Source organism: Canis lupus, chromosome 17, assembly GCF_003254725.2.
Source record: "Canis lupus dingo isolate Sandy chromosome 17, ASM325472v2, whole genome shotgun sequence".
NCBI lineage: Eukaryota > Metazoa > Chordata > Mammalia > Carnivora > Canidae > Canis > Canis lupus.
Window position 1 is genome coordinate 52,261,175 of NC_064259.1, and position 22,462 is coordinate 52,283,636.

General features: G+C 37.7%; 1 protein-coding gene and 1 long non-coding RNA gene across 3 annotated transcripts in view; one reads left to right on the plus strand and one right to left on the minus strand.

The window, feature by feature from the left end:
* Positions 1-22,462, minus strand: part of TRIM33 (tripartite motif containing 33) — a 116,189-nt gene that overhangs the window by 45,558 nt on the left and 48,169 nt on the right. For both annotated transcript variants that reach the window (XM_025453454.3, XM_025453452.3), the window contains exons 2-4: positions 18,373-18,491; positions 17,831-17,975; positions 17,537-17,669 (exon numbers count right to left, since the gene is read on the minus strand). In XM_025453454.3, the coding sequence (XP_025309239.1) occupies positions 17,537-17,669; positions 17,831-17,975; positions 18,373-18,491 (397 nt within the window). The remainder of the gene's footprint in view (positions 1-17,536; positions 17,670-17,830; positions 17,976-18,372; positions 18,492-22,462) is intronic.
* On the plus strand, positions 15,293-21,365 carry LOC125752751 (uncharacterized). The gene is made up of 3 exons (XR_007402924.1): positions 15,293-15,399; positions 16,830-16,903; positions 19,977-21,365. It is a non-coding gene; the product is annotated as an uncharacterized LOC125752751 (long non-coding RNA).

Here is a 22,462-nt window from a genome sequence, read left to right on the forward strand (position 1 = left end):
TGACAATAAATGTACCATATGAAAACAATATACTTGGGAGCACCTGGGTATCTCGGTTGGTTAAGCATTCGACTTGGATCTCAGCTCAGCCCTTGACATCAGGGTCCTGAGTCCCGCAGTGGGCAGAGAGCCTACTAGAAGGGAGGGTGGGTGGGAGGGAGGGAGGCAGGCAAGCAAACAATATATTTAGGACAGGAAATCTTGATTTGTCACCATAGCTCTGGATCTAGCTTCCTGAGAATAATGATAGTACATATTAATTTATATGTCATTTTTACCAGCAACTTAGATATTATCTGAAAGTTTCTTGGAACTTTGCAAGAATTTAGAGAGAAAAAATGAGTTTGGCAAAGGGTTCTTCTAAAGTAGAGGTTATCAACCTTCAATGAGTAACTGAGGTGATTTACCAGTATTTGTAACATACTGTAAAAAATTTTGATACCCAGAATGTAATTTAAAATTCTTATTTAACTGGTCTGGAGTAAGACTAAGACATTAATATTTTTTTAAAGCTTTCTAGGTAGGTCTACACCTAGGACTGAAAAACATCTACTCTAAAGCTTATTTATTCATAATAAATAATAATAATAAAAATATATATACTTAGAATAAATTCTATGTCTACCCTGTCCTAACAAAATCTAACCAAGCCCTTGCAAGATCTTCCAAGAAACAGAATTTAGAAATTGAGTCCAACCAAGTTAGAGAGGCTTGGGAAATACATTGGGCTTTCCATAGACCCTCCCTTAAAAAAGAGGAAACCAAGCTTATACAAGATCAAGGTGATCAGCCAGTAACTTAACCCCCTGACAGAATAACAACCAACAGTCTACACAGGAAAGAATCCAAAGTTTCTATAACGTAACATCCACAACATCCCAAACCTCAATTTAAAAATCACTAGGCATCAAAGAAACAGTAAAAAATAATTTTTTTAATTTTAAAAATTTAAAAAGTAAAAAGAAAAAAACCAACAGTAAAATATAACTTAAAATAAAGAAAAACAGTTCAATAGAAACTGACACCAAGATGGTCCAGATGTTGTATTTACGCAAGGATTTAAAATGGGTTATTGTCTATTCAAAATTTACATGAAAACATCTTTCAGTGAGTGAACTAAGAGAAAATCTGAGCAGAGAAATTAAACTATAAAAAGAGAAATGGAAATTCCAGCAAAGTGCAATAATTGAAATAATTCACAGGATGAGCTTGGCAGTAGTAAATGGGAAATGGCTGAAGGATTAATTCAAATAAACACAAATCTCAAATTATAAAGTTTGAAAATGAATAGATTAAAGGAAAATGATCAAAGCCTAGAGTACAAAACAATACTTGAAGTTTCAGAAGACAGAAATAATGCAAGGGGTTGGGGGGGTGAATTTTTTAAGGAAATAACGGCCAAGTTCCTAAATTTGATGAAAATGATAAAGTGGGATACCTGGGTGGCTCAGCAGTTAAGCGTCTGCCTTTCGCTCAGGGCATAATCCTGGAGTCCCGAGACTCAGTATCACATCGGGCTCACATGGAGCCTGCTTCTCTGCCTATGTCTCTGCCCTCTCTCTCTCTGTCTCTCATGAATAAATAAATAAAATCTTTAAGAAAGAAAGAGGGAGAGAGAGAGAGAGAGAAAGCAAGCAAGCGATAAACTTACAGGCAAAGAAGGTGAGTGAACCACTCGTAGGATGAACCAAATAAAATATATAGCTTAAAACATAATGGTCAAATGGTAAAGACCACAGAAAAAGAGGATCTTGAAAACAGCCAGAGAAGCACCACACAACATTTAGGTAAGAATAAAATGGATGACATCATTAAAAACAAAGGAGGCCAGAATACAAAGCAATGACAGCTATAAAATGCTGAAAGAAAAAAATGTCAATCTAGAATTCTATATCTAGTGTATAAACATCCTTCTAAACAGGATTTTCTGGTGAATGTAAACTAGAAATATTAACTGCGGCAGACCTGCGGAAAAAGAAATGCTGAAGGATATTCTTCAGGGCAAGGGAAAATAATAAAAGATAGTATAACTCATATAAATAAGATATAAAGAGAAACAGCAATGATAATAAACAGAAAAATATAAAAACCTATGATTTCACTTTTCCTTCTCATAATTTTCTTAAAAGATACCTTTTTTGGGGGGCAGTGGAGGAGACACAGAGAGAACATGCATATGAAGGAGGAAGGGAAGAAGGAGAGGGAGAGAGATACTAGTACACCAAGCAGGTTGTATGCTCAGCATACAGCCTGATGTGGGGCTGATCTTACAACCCTGAGATCATGACCTGGGCTGAACCACCCAAGTACCCCAAAGTCAACTAATTTTTTAAAGAAGGCATTGTAAGGCAAGATTTATAAGGTATGTATAAATAAATGATATGGCATTAGTACAAAAGATAAGGGTTTGATAAACTGAATTATCCTTTTGTTTGTAAGGTTACTGCATTCATAAAGCAGGAAACAGTACAATACTTTACGGAGGCTTTAAGTTAAAGCTGGGTATCATGAACTCTGGAGCAGTCATTAAAATAATAGAACTAGGGGTATCTGGATGGCTCAGATGGTTAGGCATCACCAGTCTTTGGCTCGGATCATGATCTCTGGGGTCCTATGATTGAGTCCCTGGTCTGTCTCCCTGCTCAGTGGGGAGTCTGCTTTTCCCTTTCCCTCTGCCCCACCCCCCACCGTTCATGCTCCCTTGCTCTCTTTCTCTCTCTCAAATGAATAAATAAAATGTTTTAAAAAAAATAATAGAATTAGAGCTTAAAATGCTGAAAGTGGATGTAAAATGAAATACCAAAAAGTTTTACTACATTGAAACACGACAGGAAAAAAAGAACACAGAAAATAAAAAATGAAACTAAATGATAAACTTAAACTTAACCATATCAATAATTACATTAAATGTAATGGGATTAAACATTCCAATTGAGGGGTGCCTGGGTGGCTCAGTGGTTGAACGTCTACCTGCCTTTGGCTCAGATAGTGATCCCAGAGTTCTGGGATCAAGTCCCACATCAGGCTCCCTGCATCAGGGAGCCTGCTACTGTCTCTGTCTCTCTCTGTCTCTCATGAATAATTAAAATCTTAAAAAAAAGAAAAAAAACTGAAAAGGCTAGGGCCTCCACAGGGCACTTGGCTGACCCAGTTGGAAGAGCATACAACTCTTGAGCTCAGGGTCTTGAGTTCAAGCCCCACACTAGGTGTAGAAATTACTTAAATGTTAAAAAAAAAGGGGGGGGGGAGGGGGGTCTCCAATTAAGACACAGCCCTCAACAATTTATATAATTAAAAATTAATTTCTATGAAAATACACAGATATAACTGACAACTCCTATATTCAGGCAGGTCTATCACCTCTTTTATTCCTATATCTAAATAAGTATTTGTTGAATAGATGAAATGTCTAAATGTGTGTCAAATACTGTTCCAGCTCCTGGCACACTGTGAATAAAACACATGCCTATCTTCATGAAGTTTATATTCTAATGAGAAAAAAGACAAAAAATAAGATGCAAATTACAGAACATGTTTAGAAACTGGTAAGTGCAATATAAAAAAAGAAAACCAAAACAGGATAAGGAGGATTAGGAGTAAAGGGACAAATTACAATTTTAAACACAGTGATCAGAGTAGATCTCACTGACAAACAGAGACTTGATGGATATATGGAAGTTAGCTATGCAAACAAGTGGACCAAGAAGAGTCTCACATACAGAAAACAGGCAGACAGCAGCATGTTTGCCATGTTTTAGAAACAACAAAAGACAAGAGTGAGGGAGGAGAGTAGTAGGAGATGTATGAACATACAAGCCACAGTAAGGAATCGGACTTTTAGCTCTGACTAAAGTGGAGAGCCACTGAAGGTTTTGAGCAGGGAGCTCTAGTACTTAAGAATGAACTGAAGGAGAGCACTGACAAGCATAAGGATAACTAAGGAGAGGACTGCAGTCATCCAGGCTAGAAATGATAGTGTCTGAGATCAGCCTCGTAATAATGGAGCTAATAGCAATGAGGTAGTAAGGAATTGTGAGATTCAGGGATATATTTTGAAGGGGGAGCCAAAAAGATGTTCTGGTAAGTTTGAGTTTGGGTATGAGAAAACTGTGGAATCAAGGATAGTGCCAAGATTTCCGGCTTATGCAATGGAAAAAATGCAAATGCCAAAAATTGAGATAGGGCAAGTCTGCCAGTGAAAAAGATTTGAAGTGATCAGTTCTATTTTGGATATATTATATTTGAAAAAGCAGACACTCAAGAAGAGATGTTACAGTTTATAGAATAGACAAATCTGAAAGTTCAGTAGAGAGTACTGAGCTAGAAATAGAAATTTGGACATCATCAACATATGGATGGTATTTAAAGCCATAAATCTGTAGCTGTAGATAATGAAGTAATGCCTGGCACATTCAACATTAAGAGATGAAGGAAAATGAGCAAATGAAACTGAGAAGTAATTAGTGTGATAGGAGGAAAACTAAAAGAATGTGGTCTCTTGGTAGCCAAGTAAATAACATGTATTAAGGGAATGATCAACCATGTCGAATGTTGCTGAACTGTCAAGTATTAAGATGATGACCAAGTAATGACCTCTAGATTTAGTAATGAAATGGCTATTGATGACCTTGAAAAGAACAATGTTGATAAAACACTGACAGAAAGAATGGGACAGGAGAAATTAGGGGACTGCAGATTACAAGCAATCCTTTCAAAATATTTTCCTGCAAAGAGGAACAGGGACAACTGCCCAAAGGGAAAGTGGGTTAAAGAAAAGGTTTTACCTTCTCATTTTTAAAGACGGAAGAAAAAATAGCAGAATATTAAAATACTGGTGGGAATAACTGGTAGACAAGTAGATGTGGCAGGGGAAGTCTGCAGAAGTTCTCTCTGTATTTCTTCAGTTTTCTCAATGAAGTAGGAAGCATTCCCAGTATCTGGAAGTGGGGATGGACGATGAAATGCTAACAAGAAACACTGTTAATGCACAGTATGACTGACAGGTAACATTAAGAATCTACCTAAGGTAAGTGGTCATGAAATGAGAGTAAGATTGGTTGGTGTCATGCATTTTTTCTCCCATGATGTTCCGCTGCATAACCAAAGCATGACAGAAGGCAAGTGGGTTTAATCAAGATTGTGGTTTTACCAAGAGTTTGACCAAGTGGGATACAGGAGTCAAAGCTAAATGTGAGTGAGTGAAAATGATTAGCCTGAAATTAAACTGGAAAAGGGTTAAGTGAAGACACAGAAGAGTGATGTAAAGTGAAAGAATAGTACTATCAATGGATTAAAAGTCACTGAGTAGTGAAAAACTGTGGAAGTCTGATACTAAGTAGAATGTGCTAGACTGAGAAGAGATGTGGTCACTTGAAATTAAATATAATTATTGGAAATGCCAATGTCTAGTGTACAATCATGGATGTGACTGGTAATGTAAAGGACATAAACTTTAGAAAGGAGTTCAAAAACACAAAGACTAGAGTATCTGGAGGATCATGTCTGTGTATATTAAAAAACTCCAGGAATTAAGACAACAGTACTATCTACAGGTGGCCTCTGAGTTAGGAACTGTTTAAGAGATGAAATCAAATGACCCATGGATTTTTCTATGACAGCACCAATGAGGAATAGAAATGATGATGTAAGATTAAAATTTGGAGACTTTTAGGGAGGAAGGATAAAGAATGGTCTAAAAACAGCAAAGAGACTGACTATACATCTCCAGGTCTGGTGATACATGAAATATCAAAGAAAATATAGCCACCAGTGAAGAGGGCTGCAGGGGAAGCAGTGTCCTACCGCTTTGTTTCCACTATAGCAGAGAAAGCACAGAAAAGGATTTTAAAAAGAGATTGAGGATAAAGAGATCCTGCTGATGACAAACCATGAATCCCAGAGAACAGTGTGGCAGAGACACAACTATCACATGCAGAGCCTATGGGAATTAAATTATGGCAGATGAGGGGAAACCTGGAAATGTGGGACTTTTCTTGGGTGACAAATAGGGATAAAGAACATGGTAATGTTAGCCCTCATAAATTTAAAGCAAGTAATGATGAAGAAGTGCAAATGGTGGTAAAGAAGGGTGGGGCCTGGGGCTTCCTCTTATAATCTGTTAGAAGAAACTGTAATCAAGTCAACCACATCTTCATCCCACATAAGGAAAAAAGAGTCAGAATTGTGCGGTCTTAAAATCTGCAGGTTTACTTATGACCCTCATCTCAGGAGAAGCAAACTCACTCCAAATGTATATGTTTCATCTTGCTCTATGATGAGAATTCATGGAACAGAAATCTGAGAGGGCTCACTAAATGTGAGGACACTCTCTCCTGTGAGGATGGGGGCAGGGCTATGGGATGTCTTTAAAATCATAGGCCTAAATAGTTTAATCAACTTTACTTATTTAAAATTAAAAAAAAAAAAAAGATTTTATTTTTTAAGTAATTGCTACACCCAACGTGGGACTCAAACTTATAACCCTGAGATTAAGAATCACATACTCTACTGACCAAGCCAGCTAGGCACCCCAGTTTTATCAATTTTAGACAGTGAAGAAAATTCAACATTTATACTACCATCTTCCTTACTTCTATCATGCTTAATCTAATTTTATCATTAAAATAGTTGTTTACATTATTTTAAGGTTTCAAATTTAATATGGCCAAAACTTAAATACCAATTCCATAAAAATGTCTAACAAACCATGTCTTCCCACAGTCTTTTCCATTTCAGTAAATTCAATCCTATCCTTCCACTTACTCTTAGTAACATACAAGCCAAAAATCTTGGTGTTGGTGATACCCCTCATATAACTCATACAAATGCAAATCCATACATCACAGTTTCAGGCATCAAATCCAACTTCAAAATATGTGTAGAATATGACCACATCTTACTATCTCCAATGTTAGCACTCTAGTCTAAGCTATCACTGTCTTGTCTAAATTACTGAAAACAGCCTTATCTCCTAATCCTATTTTTGCACCCCTTTAATCTTTCCTCATTGTAGATGGCAAGACCGTTTCAAAACAATAAAGTTAAATCATTCCACTGCTCAAAGCTTAAGTGTCCCACTAAGAGCCAGCAAGCATTCTTACAATGGCCCACAAAGCACTCAACAGTTGGCCATTTCTGCCCCTCTGACCTCACCTGATACCAATCTTCCTCTTGTTCATTCCATTCAGACTATGGAGCCTCAGAGAAATCAAGGATGCTACTATCTCTGGCCCTTGCCAGTTGCTTTCTCTATCTAAAACATGCTCCCTTGGGCCAAGTTTAAGTAGAGCTGCTCCCATTCTTCCTTCAGTCTCTACTCAAAGCCAACTTCATCATGGAAGCCTTTTGAAATCATCCTACTTAAAATAAAAACATAGGGCAGCCTGGGTGGCTCAGCGGTTTAGTGCCGCCTTCAGCCCAGGACGTGATCCTGGAGACCTGGGAGAGAGTCCTAGGTCGGGCTTCCTGCATGGGGTCTGCTTCTCCCTGCTTCTCCCTCCTACTGTGTCTCTCATGAATAAATAAAATCTTTTTTAAAACTTAAATAAAATAAAATAAAAACATCCACATGTCCACATATCCTGTCTCGACTTCTCAGCTTTATTTTTCTATATAACAATCAACATTTGATATATTACTTATTTGTCTGAGTCTTATGAAAAATTAGGTCCTTGCAGGCAATGAGTTTAATTTTTTTCACTGAAATATACCACGGCTAGCACTCAGTAGGCATACAATTATTTGCTGAATAAATGACCATGTAAATACTCTGCCCAAGGACAAGCCAAGGAGTATAATAAGAATAATTTCTTTTTTTTTTTAAGAATAATTTCTTTTTTTGTTAAAGTTTTTTAAATTAATGAGTGCCCTCGGTTCCCCTCTGCTTAACTTTCAATTTACCAATTCCTAATAAATCTAATTTTTCACCAGATGTGTCAAAAATTTGTGAATATTATTTTTTAAATGACCTAACAATACCAAATATATTAGAAGTAGTTCCACTTTTTCATTTTTTCCCTGGACATATCCTCAGTCTCCATGCTTCAGTTAAACTAACTACTATATAGATGTCATTCTGGACATTCCAATATTCACAATTCACCATTCACGTTCTTGGTTTACTAACATTTTTGTGGATCACACTAACAGCACTCCAGAAAGAGGTGCATGAGAGGCAGTTTCTGAATCCTTGTATGCTGAAAAATGTCTACCTCTCATTCTCACATTAATAATTCAGCTGTGGAATGGGCAACTGGCTGGCTCAGTTAGTAGAGCATGCCACTCTTGACCTTGAGGTTGTGAGTTTGAGCCCTATATTGAGTGTAGATTACTTAAAAATATAAAAATCTTGAAAAATAAATTTACCTATAGAAACCTATGGTAAATCCTTTCCCTCTCAGCTCCCAACTTTTGAAATCACTGTTTCACCACTTTCGTCTATCTCCTTGTATTGCCACTTTTAAAGATCGATCCTATTTAGATTCCCATTTCATTACATGTTGCCTACTTTGGAAACTTTGCTGATCTTCACTTTAATCCACTGCATACTGTCATTCTATGGTGACATACACTTTTTTTGTGGGTCCCTTTTTACAATCAATGTATTTGGTACTAAACAGGTCATTTCAGACTGGCAACTCTAGGTTCTTAGGAGTGTTTCCTGTATTATTTGATCATTTCTTTTTCTGTAATTTGTATTGGCTGGCTGCTGGATATCTTGTAATTTTCTTATCTGTCTTTTCTCTTTTTGCTGTATTTTCTAGGATACTAACTAAAATTTATCTACCAAACCTGTTAATTTTTTATTTTAGCTATCATGCTACTAAGAGCTCTTTTTTTTTTAATGAATTCTTTTTACAAAGATTCTATCCTATAGAATCCAGTACCTTTCAGGATGTCATCATTTTGACTTTACATTTCCTTTTGTTCCTATCTTATGCCTTTGCAGCCCTTTTATTCAGTGTCTTGGTCTCTTTCATGTGGGTGGCTATGTCAATCAGAAATATGTACTACCCAGCAGCCCAGGTGGCTCAGCGGTTTAGCGCCGCCTTCAGCCCAGGGCCTGATCCTGGAGACCTGGGATCAAGTCCCACATCACGCTCCCAGCATGGAGCCGGCTTCTCCCTCTGCCTGTGTCTCTGCCTCTCTCTCTCTCTCTCTCTCTGTTTCTCTGTTTCTGTGTCTCTCATGAATAAAAAAATAAAATCTTAAAAAAAAAAAGATGTACTACTGTAGTGACTTGTGACTAATAAAGATTCATTTAGGGAGACCTGGGTGGCTCAGTCGGTTAAGCATTTCACTTGTGATTTTGGGCTCAGGTGATGATTTCAGGGTCATGAGACTGAGCCCCATATAAGGCTCCATGTTTAGTGGGGAGTCTGCTTGGGATTCTCTCTCTGTCCCTCCCCTACTTATCCACAGGCTTGCTCTAAAATACAGAAATCTTTAAAAAAAAAAATACAGACACACACACATTAGAGTTCATCTTTATCACTATAATATTTAGCGTGGAGGAAACAAAACTACAATTTTAAACTGTGTAAGTCAATAGCAATTACAGAATGAAACTAAATCTTTTTGATAACTTAAGATTCAATATAAGAATCTAAGAAAAGTACAACAAAATTGAACTAAGGAAAGAATAAAGATAGAACCATGAGAATTAGAACACTTTTAAAGAACAGAATAAGTGACTTCAATCACTCAAATAACCAATAAAAGACTCAAATCTATGGCCAAGGCTAATAAGGAAAACAGAAATAAACTAAGCTATATACAACATTACAAACAGATATAACCACGGATTTTTGTAAAATCTTAATGCCATTTAATTCTCACCAAATATGTTCTTAAAATTTCTAATGAGTAGATAATTTTCCAAGAAAATGTAAATTATCATAATCAGATAACTGACTCAAGGAGAGAAGGGAAAGCTGACTTGATCAATAAGCATACAGGAAATTGAGACCCCTGAAGAACCAGTCCTAAAAGACCTTAAAGTCCAGGTAGGGAAAAGGAGTGGGGAAGATGAAGCAGAAAATGTTGCCTGCATTTATAGAAGCAGAGAGTTTACAACAGGATTTGCTACTATAAGAGCACAAGGAGGAGTTGACAAACGCTGTAATAAGTATAACCTTCACAAATAGGAAAGTCTGGCTTTTGTCTTAACTACTGAGAGTACTGAAATGTACTGCCTGATCAAAGTACCTGTGTTTACCTGGCATCTTGAGCTACATGAGAATGACATGGTGTATAGTGGGAGATTTTGGTCACACGGTATCAGCTCAACCTCAGGGAAGGGCTAGAGACAGGTCAGTCACATCACCAGTGAGCAATGTTCTATATGACAGAGCTCCAATAAAGATTCTAGACACCCAATAGAAGACTCAAATCTCTGGCCAGGCTAGAGAAAAGAAAAAAGAAAAAGAAAATAAACTCAGCTATACAACTTTCATAGCTATTGGTGAGGGGGGGGCATCAGATGATCCCCCTTGGTTTACAATATTCTCTGCATACTGCCATACATCATTGCTGGTAGGAGTTAATTATGTCCAAGATTCCACTGAAAGAAGATAACTGGAACCTCAACATTTGGAACACTCCTAGACTCTGTACCATGCATCTTTCCCTTGTATGATTTTAATCTCTATCCTTTCACTATCCTTCCAGTATGATAGTTCTCAGTGAGTTCTAGCAAATTATCTAACAATTCCAGCAAATTATTGAATCTCATGTAGCCTCAGGAAATCCTCAACTTACAATGAATGTCAGAAGGGTGGTTTGGGGGAGGGCATCTGCGCAGCTCAGTTGGCTAAGCATTTGACTCTTGATTTCAGCTCAGGTCGTGATCTCAGGGTCATGAGACAGAACCCTACACTAGGCTCCACAATGAGCATGGAAACTTCTTGGGAGACTTCTTGGGATATTCTCTCTCTCTCTCTCTCTCTCCTTCCCTCTGTCCCTCCTCTCTCTGTCTCTCTCTCAAAAAAAAAGGAATGATCTGGATGCTCCTCAAATTCTGCACTTGGTATCAAATGTGAGAGGGCACTTATGCATTGTTCTCTAGATTCATAATTGGTATCAGAAATGGGATTCACTAGAATGATCCTGACTCACTGAAACATGAGGTTTGGGAAGAGGAAGGAAGACAGGACAAGGGTTTATGAACCTCTGATTCCTGGATAACTACCTCATCACTCATGGTACGAACTATAGCTGAAGTTACTAGAGGTAAGTTATCAATGGAATTTAGAAAGGTAGATGCAACTCCCCAGGAGTTGACTCCCTGGATAAATAAGGAAATGCAAGCCAATAAGAAACAATTATACAATCCTTTGGTTTTGTGTTTTTTTTTTTTTTTTCCAATCTTTTGGTTCTTGATTCTGAAGTAGCTAAAATGAACAGTGTTGGGACAGATACTAACACTGGGCAAAGCTTAGGTTTCAGCTATGAACTATGGCCACTGCTAGCCTCAGGGCCACTCCAAAGGGAAAAAGTATGGTGGGAAAAAAGAATCCTCATGAACTCTAGTCACAGAATGTACTCCAGGTTTAGGAAAAGACAAAACCAAGAAACTAATAAAAAGGAATATTTCACTTGTAGATCGATGCTTCTAAAAGAAAAACCTTTACTAAAATATTGTGAGAGTGATTACCTAAAGGCAGATCACTGGTTTTGAATGGTGCAAAATAGAAGAGCAATGTCTGAGCTGATGCAGGACCCACAACTCACTAGTGAACAACCACAGATGGATATACATAATTCAGACACACAGGAGGTCATTCCCAAGGGGATAGCTAACCCAGTGGACCAGATAAATGATCCCATAAAGTTTGCTGACCCTAAAATAGAGGAAGAGAACTGTTCTCCTATAAATGTGGATTCCCCAGAAGCAGTGGCTAATGTGCTTCTTTATGCAAGCCATGCTAGACTTGCATTATGAAGATCAGGATATTCACCTGCCGAGCATCCTCTTACTGAGATTATAGTAAGTACTGTGATTAAGGGGCACACTTCTACATGGGCACCCCATGCAACCTTACTGCTACAATATTTAGCAATGATCTGAGAAGTCTTATTAGATTTATCTTCTCAGATTCCCAATATGTGGTTTATAGATGCTGAGAAAATTAGAGATTCGAGTGAAAATAGGAAAACAAAGGGGAGAGTCAAGGTATTTAACACAGCAGGATGGAAATCTTCAGATGGCTACGTAAAAAAATGAGAATGAATAAAGCAGATATTGATGGGGTTGAAACAAGTATCTTAATGTAGTATGATTAGAAGTTGGATGGACCAATAAGAATCACTGCTGCTCCGCAAAATTAAAGGGCCCTAAAGAACTCTGCTGTATTTATACCAGTTCAGAGAAATTTTAAAAGCCAGAGGACAAAGAAGACCTGAAAAACCTGACCTGGAATTACCAAGGGTTACTGTCCAATAAATTAATCACACTGAATACTGAAAGAGAGGCCAGGGTATTCTGGTTCAACACCCAACTGGAGAATCAAGGTAATATGCGCTTGTGTGTGTGTAAAATAGCCAGGGAGTAGATAAAAGACATTTCTTTAACTCCTCAACATGAGAGCCCAATGCACTATAATTCTAAAATCTGTTGAAATCCTACTGGGGAGCTACAGTTGGATTCGGAAGAGACACAATAGTTGTAGGATTAAGGTAAAAATTTGGAATAGGGATCCCTGGGTGGCTCAGCGGTTTAGCACCTGCCATTGGCCCAGGGTGTGATCCTGGAGTCCTGGGATCAAGTCCCGCATCAGGCTGCCTGTATGGAGCCTGCTTCTCCCTCTGCTTGTGTCTCTGCCTCTCTCTCTGTCTCTCATGAATGAATGAATGAATGAATGAATAAATAAAATAATTAATTAATTAATTAATTAATTAATAAAGGCAACTTGAACTCCAATAAAAGAAAAAAAATTTTTTTAATTTGGATTAAAGTTAGAATGCCTGAACAAACTTTCTGTGAAGTGGTTACTTCCCCTTTCCTTAACTGAATTATTGGGATAGATAATAGATATTATGTCAAACTGCTATTGTAAAACAGAAGGCATATAAATTCACCTTAAGGCCAGTATTAATCCCCCCAAAAAAGGGCCAGTATTGATTAGATATGCTAAGACAGGAACCACTGAAACTGAACCCACAAAAATTAATTTGAGACAGTATATGATACCTGGTGGATAAAGAGATTATCACTTTAATGACAAGCTGTAAGACAGACTACTGGTACCAATGAATTCTCTGAACAGTAACAAAGTATATGTAGCCTATGAAAAAGTGTATGGCTCATCAAACCTAACAGTAGACTATAAAGCTTGAATAAAGTAGTGCCCCCATAATATCAGCAGTCCCTGATTTTATTTCAATAGTAGAAAAATATATATAGCAGGCTATAAGAGTGATACTCAGTGACTGACCCTGCAAATGTTTTTTTCTGCCTTGATTTCCCCCCACGAAAAAGCCAACAACAATTTTCCTTCACATGGAAGGATCAACAATTTACATTTACTCTGTTGCCAAAGGATTACTTAAATTCACCAGGTTACTAGTATGAGACTAGAAAGGATACAAGATCTTGATGATACCATGACAATATCACAAACTAAAGATAAAGGTACAAGTGACTTAAGTGCAACAAGGACACCTATGACCAGAAGAACATGTTGATAAATCCACCAGGTTCAAGGACCTGCCCAAACAAGTGAAATTCTTAGGAATAACCTAGGCAGGTGCCACCCTTAACATTCCACAAGTAAAGAAAAATAAATTGTTTTTGCCATCTATCCCTAAAACTGAACAAGAAAAGCCCAACGTTTGGTGGTATATTTGAATTGTGAAGGACACATACTCCACATATGGGAATACTAGTAGCATCAATCAATACAACTACCCAAAAGAAGGCTGTATTTGAATGGGATCCTGAACAAAGGCAGGCCATATCTTAACTGCAAAAAGCAGTCTGTTTCCCCATGCTCTTGGGCTCCTACAATACAAAGATCTGACTTGGGGACTTTGAGCAACACAAACTTATGTAGAATAAAATTTATGGCAAAAAGCCAATGAGTACCAGTCAGCAGCATTAGGGTTTTGGACCAGAAAATTTCTGGATACCATGCTAAAATATACGCCATTTGAGAGAAAATTACTAACTTGCTCTTGGGCATTAAGACTGACTCTATGACTAAAGGACATAATATAACTCTACAATGTGAAACATACACAATGTATTGAGCAATAGAGGAACATCCTAGTAAGAAAGGCAGTGCCCAGAGGAGTTCCACATAAAATAGAAATGGTTTGTTCAGGAACATGTGACCAGCACGATGCAGAGTTATTTATTGTATTTATGAGCAAACAGCCTCTTTTCCCCTAATGATGACTTTAAAACCACTTAAGGAGCTGCTGAATCCTAGAATCATATGTACCCTATGAACAGCTCTCTAAGAACAAAAAAAGAGAGCTGCTTGGTTGTCAACTATACTTCAAAACTGAATAAACTAATACATCGAAGAGAAAAGGGAAGGGAAGAGGGAAAGGAAGGGAAGGAGGAAGGGAAGGGGGAAGGGGAAGGGAAGGGAGCAGGGAAAGAAAGTGGGAAGAGAAGGGAAGAGAACGAAAACTAGTTTGTGGATTAACAGTTCCAAGGTGAACAGCATCCTATTTAGAAATCATTACTCCAACTGAAGACGATAACAAATCATATCAATGAGCTCAATGAGCTGAACATGCTGCTTTCCAAATAGGGTTTTTACTGAGCTCTGCAGTTGATGTCAGAAATGAGTGTAGTCGGGGCACCTGGGTGCTTAGTCAGTTAAGCATCTGCCTTCAGCTCAGGTCATGATCCTGGGGTCCTGGAATTAAGTGTCACATTGGGCTTCCTGCTCAATGGGGAATCTGTTTCTCCCTCTGCCCCTCCTTCTACTTGTACTTGCTCTCTCTCCCTCTCGCTTATGAATATAATCTTTGAAAGAAGGAAGAGGGGCGCCTGGGTGGCTCAGTTGGTTGAGCATCTGCCCTTGGCTCAGGTCGAGATCCCGGGGTCCTGGGATCGAGTCCCACATCAGGCTTCCTGCGTGGAGCCTGCTTTTCCCTCTGCCTGTGTCTCTGCCTCTCTGTGTCTTTCATGAATAAATAAATAAAATCTTAAAAAAAAAAAGAAGGAAGAAATGAGGGTAGTCTTGTGAGTTGTTTGCTAACTTTGTACAGATGATGAAGAGAGAAGACTCTACTATGACTCAATAATGTATGCTATATGGAACACCTGAAACTTCAGCTACAGGGGAACCACTGAAAGGTGTTTTAAAAAGGGAGTGAAGGGTGAGGAAGGACTCCATTTTAGCAAAATAACCCTGACAGCAATGTGGACAGAATTAATTTGACAAGGTAAAACTCAAAGCAAGAAGACCAACTCTAAGTGTGCTGTAGTAAGAGGAACCTAGGGTTTTATTTTATTTTTTTAAGATTATTTATTTATTTATTGAGAGAGAGAGGCAGAGACACAGGCAGAGGGAGAAGCAGGCACCATGCAGAGAGCCTGACGTGGGACTCGATCCAGGGTCTCCAGGATCACGCCCTAGGCTGCAGGCAGTGCTAAACCACTGGGCCACCGGGGCTGCCCAAACCTAGGGTTTCAAAGTGCAATGACAGGGGGACCTGAGTGGCTCAGTCTGTTAGCGCCCAACTCTTGACTTCAACTCAGGGTCATGAGATTGAATCCCACATCGGGCTCTGTTCTGGGCTGGGCATAGAGCCTGCCTGAGATTCCATCTCCCCCTCCTTCCTCTGCCCAACCCCCTCACCCCTTGCACTGGGGAGTGTGTGTGCACACGCACGCACATGCTCTCTCTCTCTTTCAAATAAATAAAGTGCAATGACATGAGTTCTACAAGAGTCTATCCTGGAAAAAATATACAATATAAAATATAAAATCATCTCTTTAATCGAGAGAGGATTAAAACTTAAAACCAAGTGGTAAAGGAAATGGTGAGGAAAAAAGAAGGATCAGGCAGGGCTAACCTCTGAGGGAAGAACAGTTGAAGCTATTCTTTCATGGGAAAAAGGATGCCATCTTCCTTCTCTTTTTGCTTCTCACCAATAATTTAAAAAGCATAAGTAACCCAAGGGCTCAAAGATCTGACCTACAGCTGTAAGAATGGCAATCTGTCTTGAGATTATTACAAAAACAATCAATGGTAAAATCTGGCCCTGAGGAGAAGGCATCCATAAGATTAGTCACATGAAGCGAAATATTAGCCAACTTGCAGGTAAGATTAAACATTCGGGAAAACAAAAACAAAAACAAAAACATTCGGGGACAAATTAAAGTTACAAAAGTTTAAAGCAGCAATTCTAAACAAATGTTCTATAGTACAGTAAAAAAGAACAAACACCATTAATTTTATTTGGTCAAGTTTGAGAGATTCCATATCCTGTGTCTGTATCCATATGCCATATGGAAGAAAATAAGCATATGGGTTTAAAATAGATCCAACTGCTTGTGTTCAAACCCAGGCTCTACTACTTAAGGTGAGAACCTATACAGATTTACTGAAGCTTTCTGCAAGTAGGCTCCCTCACCTTTTTAAAATAACACTTCTTGGATAGTTGGTGTGAATTAAACAAACATGCAGCATTCAAAAAAGTACCTCGCCCAAACTACAATAATTGTTAGCTATTAGGGCTAATGTATTCCCTCTTTAAGAGGATTCTAAGGAATTCCAATGAACTTAAGGAATTAAAAGCACTAAGACACTCTATAGTTAAACACATTTAAATGTGATTAATCCTACTTAACCTACCCTTTTTTTGGGCAGGAGATCCATAAAACCTATTTCCATCAAATCAGCAGAAGTGTCATAAGAACACTTGAGAAAAGGCAGAACTATGGGTAAGCAAGAGCATCTTTTAAACTACAATACAACTTAATAGAAACTGGGAATTTTGCTAGAAGACTATTATACTCCTGACTAGAAATTTCAGTATGTTTCCAGAATAGTTCTAATGTAACAGACTAGTTAATAAGCGAAAACTACTGAATTCTGAGTGTATAACAGGGTTAGAATAGAAAGCTAGGTCTTACAAAATTAGTAATTCTGCTTGCTTATTTACGCAGTTTGCAGAAAAACGAGATTTATATCTAACATGAAACCAGTATATTTATGCTTTGATGTTAAAATGTGTATCAGCCATATTCACAGGAATATTACCTTTTCAGGTTACAGCCCAGAGCCTAAATACCACAGAATACTTGAAAAAAGCTTATTTGAACCAGAAGCACAGCAAATAAATTAATACAATTCCTTTCGCAAAACCAAATGTAATGATACATTTTTAACAAATTTTCATAAGACAATTAGATTTGAATGTGGAAACCATTAAATAGTTCATGAAAAACATCTTGCTTTAAGAAATAAAATATATGAAAATGAGAAAATGCTAGCAAACAAAATTATGAATTAATTTAATAATTTTATAAAACATCTTAATAATATTTCGTGTTAAGCGATTATGACTTCTGTACCTATGTTCTTTGTGTTCCAATAGCTGACAGTCTCTACATGTCAATCTATCACATGTTTCACAGAAAAGTTTCAATTGTTCTTGTTTGTGTACAGGGCAGAAAACAGGGCGCTGACCAGATGCTCCAACAGATTCTGCAGTAAAATAAAACATATAGTTTTAAACTAAAAATTTTTATCTAACTTTCTAAATTCTTATTAATATTGATGTCCAAAGCATATAAAGAATAAATAGAAATGCTGTGAGGTAAAGGAGATTAATAGTATATTAATCATTAAAACTGCTTCTATCTTACCTGAGACATCTTCTTTCTTCCTGATCAAGTGATCTTTAGTGAATTTTACTCTTTGATGTGCTTCAATACATGTCTTACATAGCCACTCTCCACATTCTACACAAAAGCCAACTGCACTTGCATTGTCTTCACAACTAGTACATACCTAAAAGAGGAAACAAATACTAATCTACATCAAATTTACAAAATATAAATCCACAAAATAAAAACTTTCTGACCTGCTCTCAAATATACTAAATGACTAGAATAAAATTTTGTTATCCACTTATCTTCAATAAAAACCTTTTCCTTCCATATCAAAAATTCAAGTAAGTAAAAATCTAAGTTTTGTAACACAAAAACCATATATAAGATTTGAATTTTTAAGTAATAACTTTTCATCTAATCAGTTACGAGAGTATAAAAAAGAATTAAGATCCTTATTTTCAACTGGAAAAATAGAATTATATCTGAACTACTCTAAATTATGTAACTATCCAAATAGATTATTTACATTTCAATATCAAGATAAGAATATAAAGAAAAACTAATAAGAAGCATACCTGTTCTGATTTCTCATCAGAACTGCTAGGAGCTTCAGATGTATCTTTCACAAAATAATTATCCACAAGGTCTATCTGTCTGCATTCTTGGCGGCATACTGGGCACCGTATTACACCAACTACAACACAAAACAACAACATTAAATATTCCTCAAGAAAAAATAAGGAAACTGTGCATTATGCCCCTATGAAAAGCATTCATTCATATGTCACAGACAAGACCAAAGAAATGAACATTAAGAGTTGAGTAAAATAAATCCACTGAGTTATTCCATTGGGGAGGGGGGAATGATACCCTATTTAGAAAGAGAAAACAAGCATTTATACAAAAAAAAAAAAAAAAAAAATCTAAAAGTGCTTTATTACAATGTGTTAGTCAGATAATGGCTTCCAAAGATATCCAGATCTTAATCTCTGGAACCTGTCAGAGTCACTTTATACAGCAAAGGCAACCTCTCGGGTATGATTAAATTAAGGCTGTTGAGATGGGAACATGCTGTCCTGGATTATTTGGGGGGGACCCTATATGTCATCTTTCAAGAGGGAGGCTGAGGAAGATTAGACTATAGAAAAGGGAAAGATGGCTAACAATGGAAGCAGAGATTGGAGTCATATACTTTGGGGATGAAGCAGTAAGACAAGAAATACAAGTGGCCACTGTAAACTAAAAAGACAAGGAAATGGGTTTTCTCCTTTTCAGAGCCTCTAGAAGGAATCAAATGAGACTACACTTTGACTCCAGCAGACATTGTGACTATAGCCCAGTAAAACTGGCAATAGTGAATGTGTGTTATTTTAAGCCACCCAGTCAATGGCAATTTTGTTACAGCAGCAACAGAAATAACAAAATCTATCATCTTAAAAATTCTGAATTGGTTCAGAACTACTTGAACTCACTTTCATGTGGGATGAAAGATCACATGTGCCTAAACCTCCTAGTGTTCTAGCATCTATCAGAAGAAACAAACCTATGGAAGTTAAAGTTAAAAACGAAAAAACAGCAATGCACTCAACACAACAAACTACTGTCAGCCATAAAACAACGGATATAGTAAAAATGACACAATCCTTACTTTCAAGAAAGGGTTCAAGATTAGAATGTAATATATATAGTTTATACCATGTACAACTATAGAAAGCATCATATGTATACGTAGATTAGAATATAAACAGAATCCCAAGAATTGTTAAGTATACAAATTACAGAACCTGAAGAAGTAGTTCCAATGGAAAACAGAAACTTAGACACAGTGTTACTCTAAAAGTAGGAATTTCAGGGGGCACCTGGGTGGCTCAATCCACTGAGCATATGAATATGACTCTTGGTTTCCACTCAGGTCATGATCTGGCTCCAAGCTGGGGGGTGGTGCTTGAGATTCTCCCTTCCTTTCCCTCTGCCCCACCACCACCTGACCCCTGCTCACAGGTACACACGCTCACTCTCTCAAATAGATGATAAATAAGTAGGAACATCAATCTCTCAGTAGACATATATACTGTTAAAATAAACTAAAAGTTATATATCTGAAAACAAAATGTAGTTTTTATAATATAAAGTGCATATAAAGATCCTGCTCAACAGAAATACGTAATTTTTTTTTCAGATTTTACTTTATTCATGAAAGACAGAGAGAGAGAGATGCAGAGACACAGGCAGAGGGAGAAGCAGGCTCCCCACAGGGAGCCCAATGCAGGATTCGATCCCAGGACCCCAGGATCACGCTCTGAGCCAGAGGCAGATGCTCAACCGCTGAGCCCCCAGGCGTCTCTAAAAGTAACTTTTCAAGTCAAAAGAAGAAACAGTATTGGAAAGAGAAAGGAGGAAAAGGGATATAAATATTTATTCATTTGAGTTGGCACTGAGTTAGAAACCTTCCAAAGAAACACAGAGTACAAAAAAATAAAAGAAGAGTACAATAAAACAAGGAAGTAAGTGTAAGTAATTGTAGGAGCAAAACTACGGGAGCAACTAACGTCTCACAATAAATTAAGCTTTCACTGAAGAGGTCACACTTAAACACTGGTCTTGAAAAATTAACATTCGTTTACTAGTGTGCAGGCAAGTTTATTTTGCTGACCTTGGTTCTTCAAATCCTGTACATTCCTAAGGAAGGCCTATCTCCAACACTGGCCCTCAAATAGCTCCTATGACATGACCTCTAACTCTCAGAATATTCTGCCTGATAAGACTGTTGTATGCCTGAGGCCTTGGGCCATGCTGTATTAAGTTTGACCTCTAAAGGTGGATGGAGACTCAGCAGGTAGTGTGAGTTCTACGGAGGAGGCACCCCTATGTGACCATTCACCAATCAAAACCCTAGACACGGAGGCCCAGACAAGCTTTCCTGATTGGCAACACTCCTGCATATTGTCAGACATAGTTACTCTAAAACCAAGCATCTCCTTGAGCAACTACACTGAAAGGAGACATCTTGAAGCTTGTGCTTATTTTCTCCTGGACTTCATACCATGCACCTTTTCTCTCCTTGAAACAAAATGCAACCATGAGAATAATCAATCCTTCCAATATATCACTGAGCCTGAGGGTGACTCCAAACTTGGCTAGGAAAAGAAGAAACAGTATGCAAAAACAACAGTAAGTACAAAGTTCACAAATGAAAAAAAAGGGCTATAAAAGATAGAAAAATGTTCACACATACATAAGCATATGTAAGATATTGAAAAAGTTAAGAAATTGGCAGCATTTAACAAAGGAATATTTTTGTTGAAGGATACAAAAGATGGAGAGACATTCTGTTCTAAGCAAGAAACAATATTATAAAAGTATCCATGGGGCTCCTGGGTGGCTCAGTTGGTTAAGCCTCTGCCTTCGCTCAGGTCATGATCTCAGGGTCCTGGGACAGAGATCTGAGTCAGGCTCCCTGCTGTGCAGGGAGTCAGCTTGTCCCTCTCCCTCTGCTATGCTTGTTCTCTCTCATGCTCTATCTCTCTCAAATAAATACATAAAATCTTTTAGAGTATCCATCATACCCTACCCGTGTAAGTGAATAATTTCATGTACATCTTTGTCTTTCTGGGGACGCCTGGATGGCTCAAGGTTTGGCACCTGCCTTTGGCCCAGGGCATGATCCTGGAGTCCCGAGATCAAGTCCCACATCGCACTCACTGCATGGAGCCTGCTTCTCCTTCTGCCTGTGTCTCTGCCTCTCTCTCTCTCTCTCTCTCTATGAATAAATATATAAAATTTTAAAAAAATCTTTGTCTTTTTAAACCTAATAAACTGATTCTCAGATTCTTAAAAGTACTTCAATCTAGCAAGTAGGCATCACAGTTATAACAAAAATTCATCTATATCTCATCTCAAATCCCCATTAAAGTAATATTAAGGAATTTGGAAGATAAAATATCTACAAAGATGAAGGCAAAGGAAAGAGCAAAGCACTCAATTCAGTATATATGCAATTTTAAGAAATGTAGAAGCAAAATGAAACGAACACTGCAAAAGAAACCCAACCAAAAGTACACCAGGAATGAAAAATACATCAGAGAAATACTCTTATTTGCCATAAAAATTTTCAGACAAGGCTGGATTTCAGAAATTTGAGGCATGAAAGAAGTTCCAATGAGAGAGAAGAATAAATTAAAGTCCACAGGTATCAGCAAACCCCATTCCTAGGCTGACTACTTACACCTGACAGATTACCCAGCAGCTAAGGTGTCTTACCACCAAAACCAAAAGAGCTGAAGCTTCTTCAGGGATCATTCTGCTATCTGCTTCTATTTTTTTAAAATTTTATTTACTTATTCATAGACACAGAGAGAGAGAGAGGCAGAGACACAGGCAGAGGGAGAGAAGCAGGCTCCATGCAGGGAGCCTGGTGTGGGACTCGATCCCGGGTTTCCAGGATCACACCCCAGGCTGCAGGCGGCGCCAAACTGCTGCACCACCGGGGCTGCCCTGCTTCTATATTCAATAAATTTAAAAATTATATATATGTTTGCTTTGAAAATGAGAGCCATTTTCCATTTGAGTTTATAAAGTAAGTATTATCCTTGTAATTAGTATAGATGAGTGTGCTCCTGACTCAATCATTGAGTGCTGGTTGTCATGATGAGTTCTGATCATTAT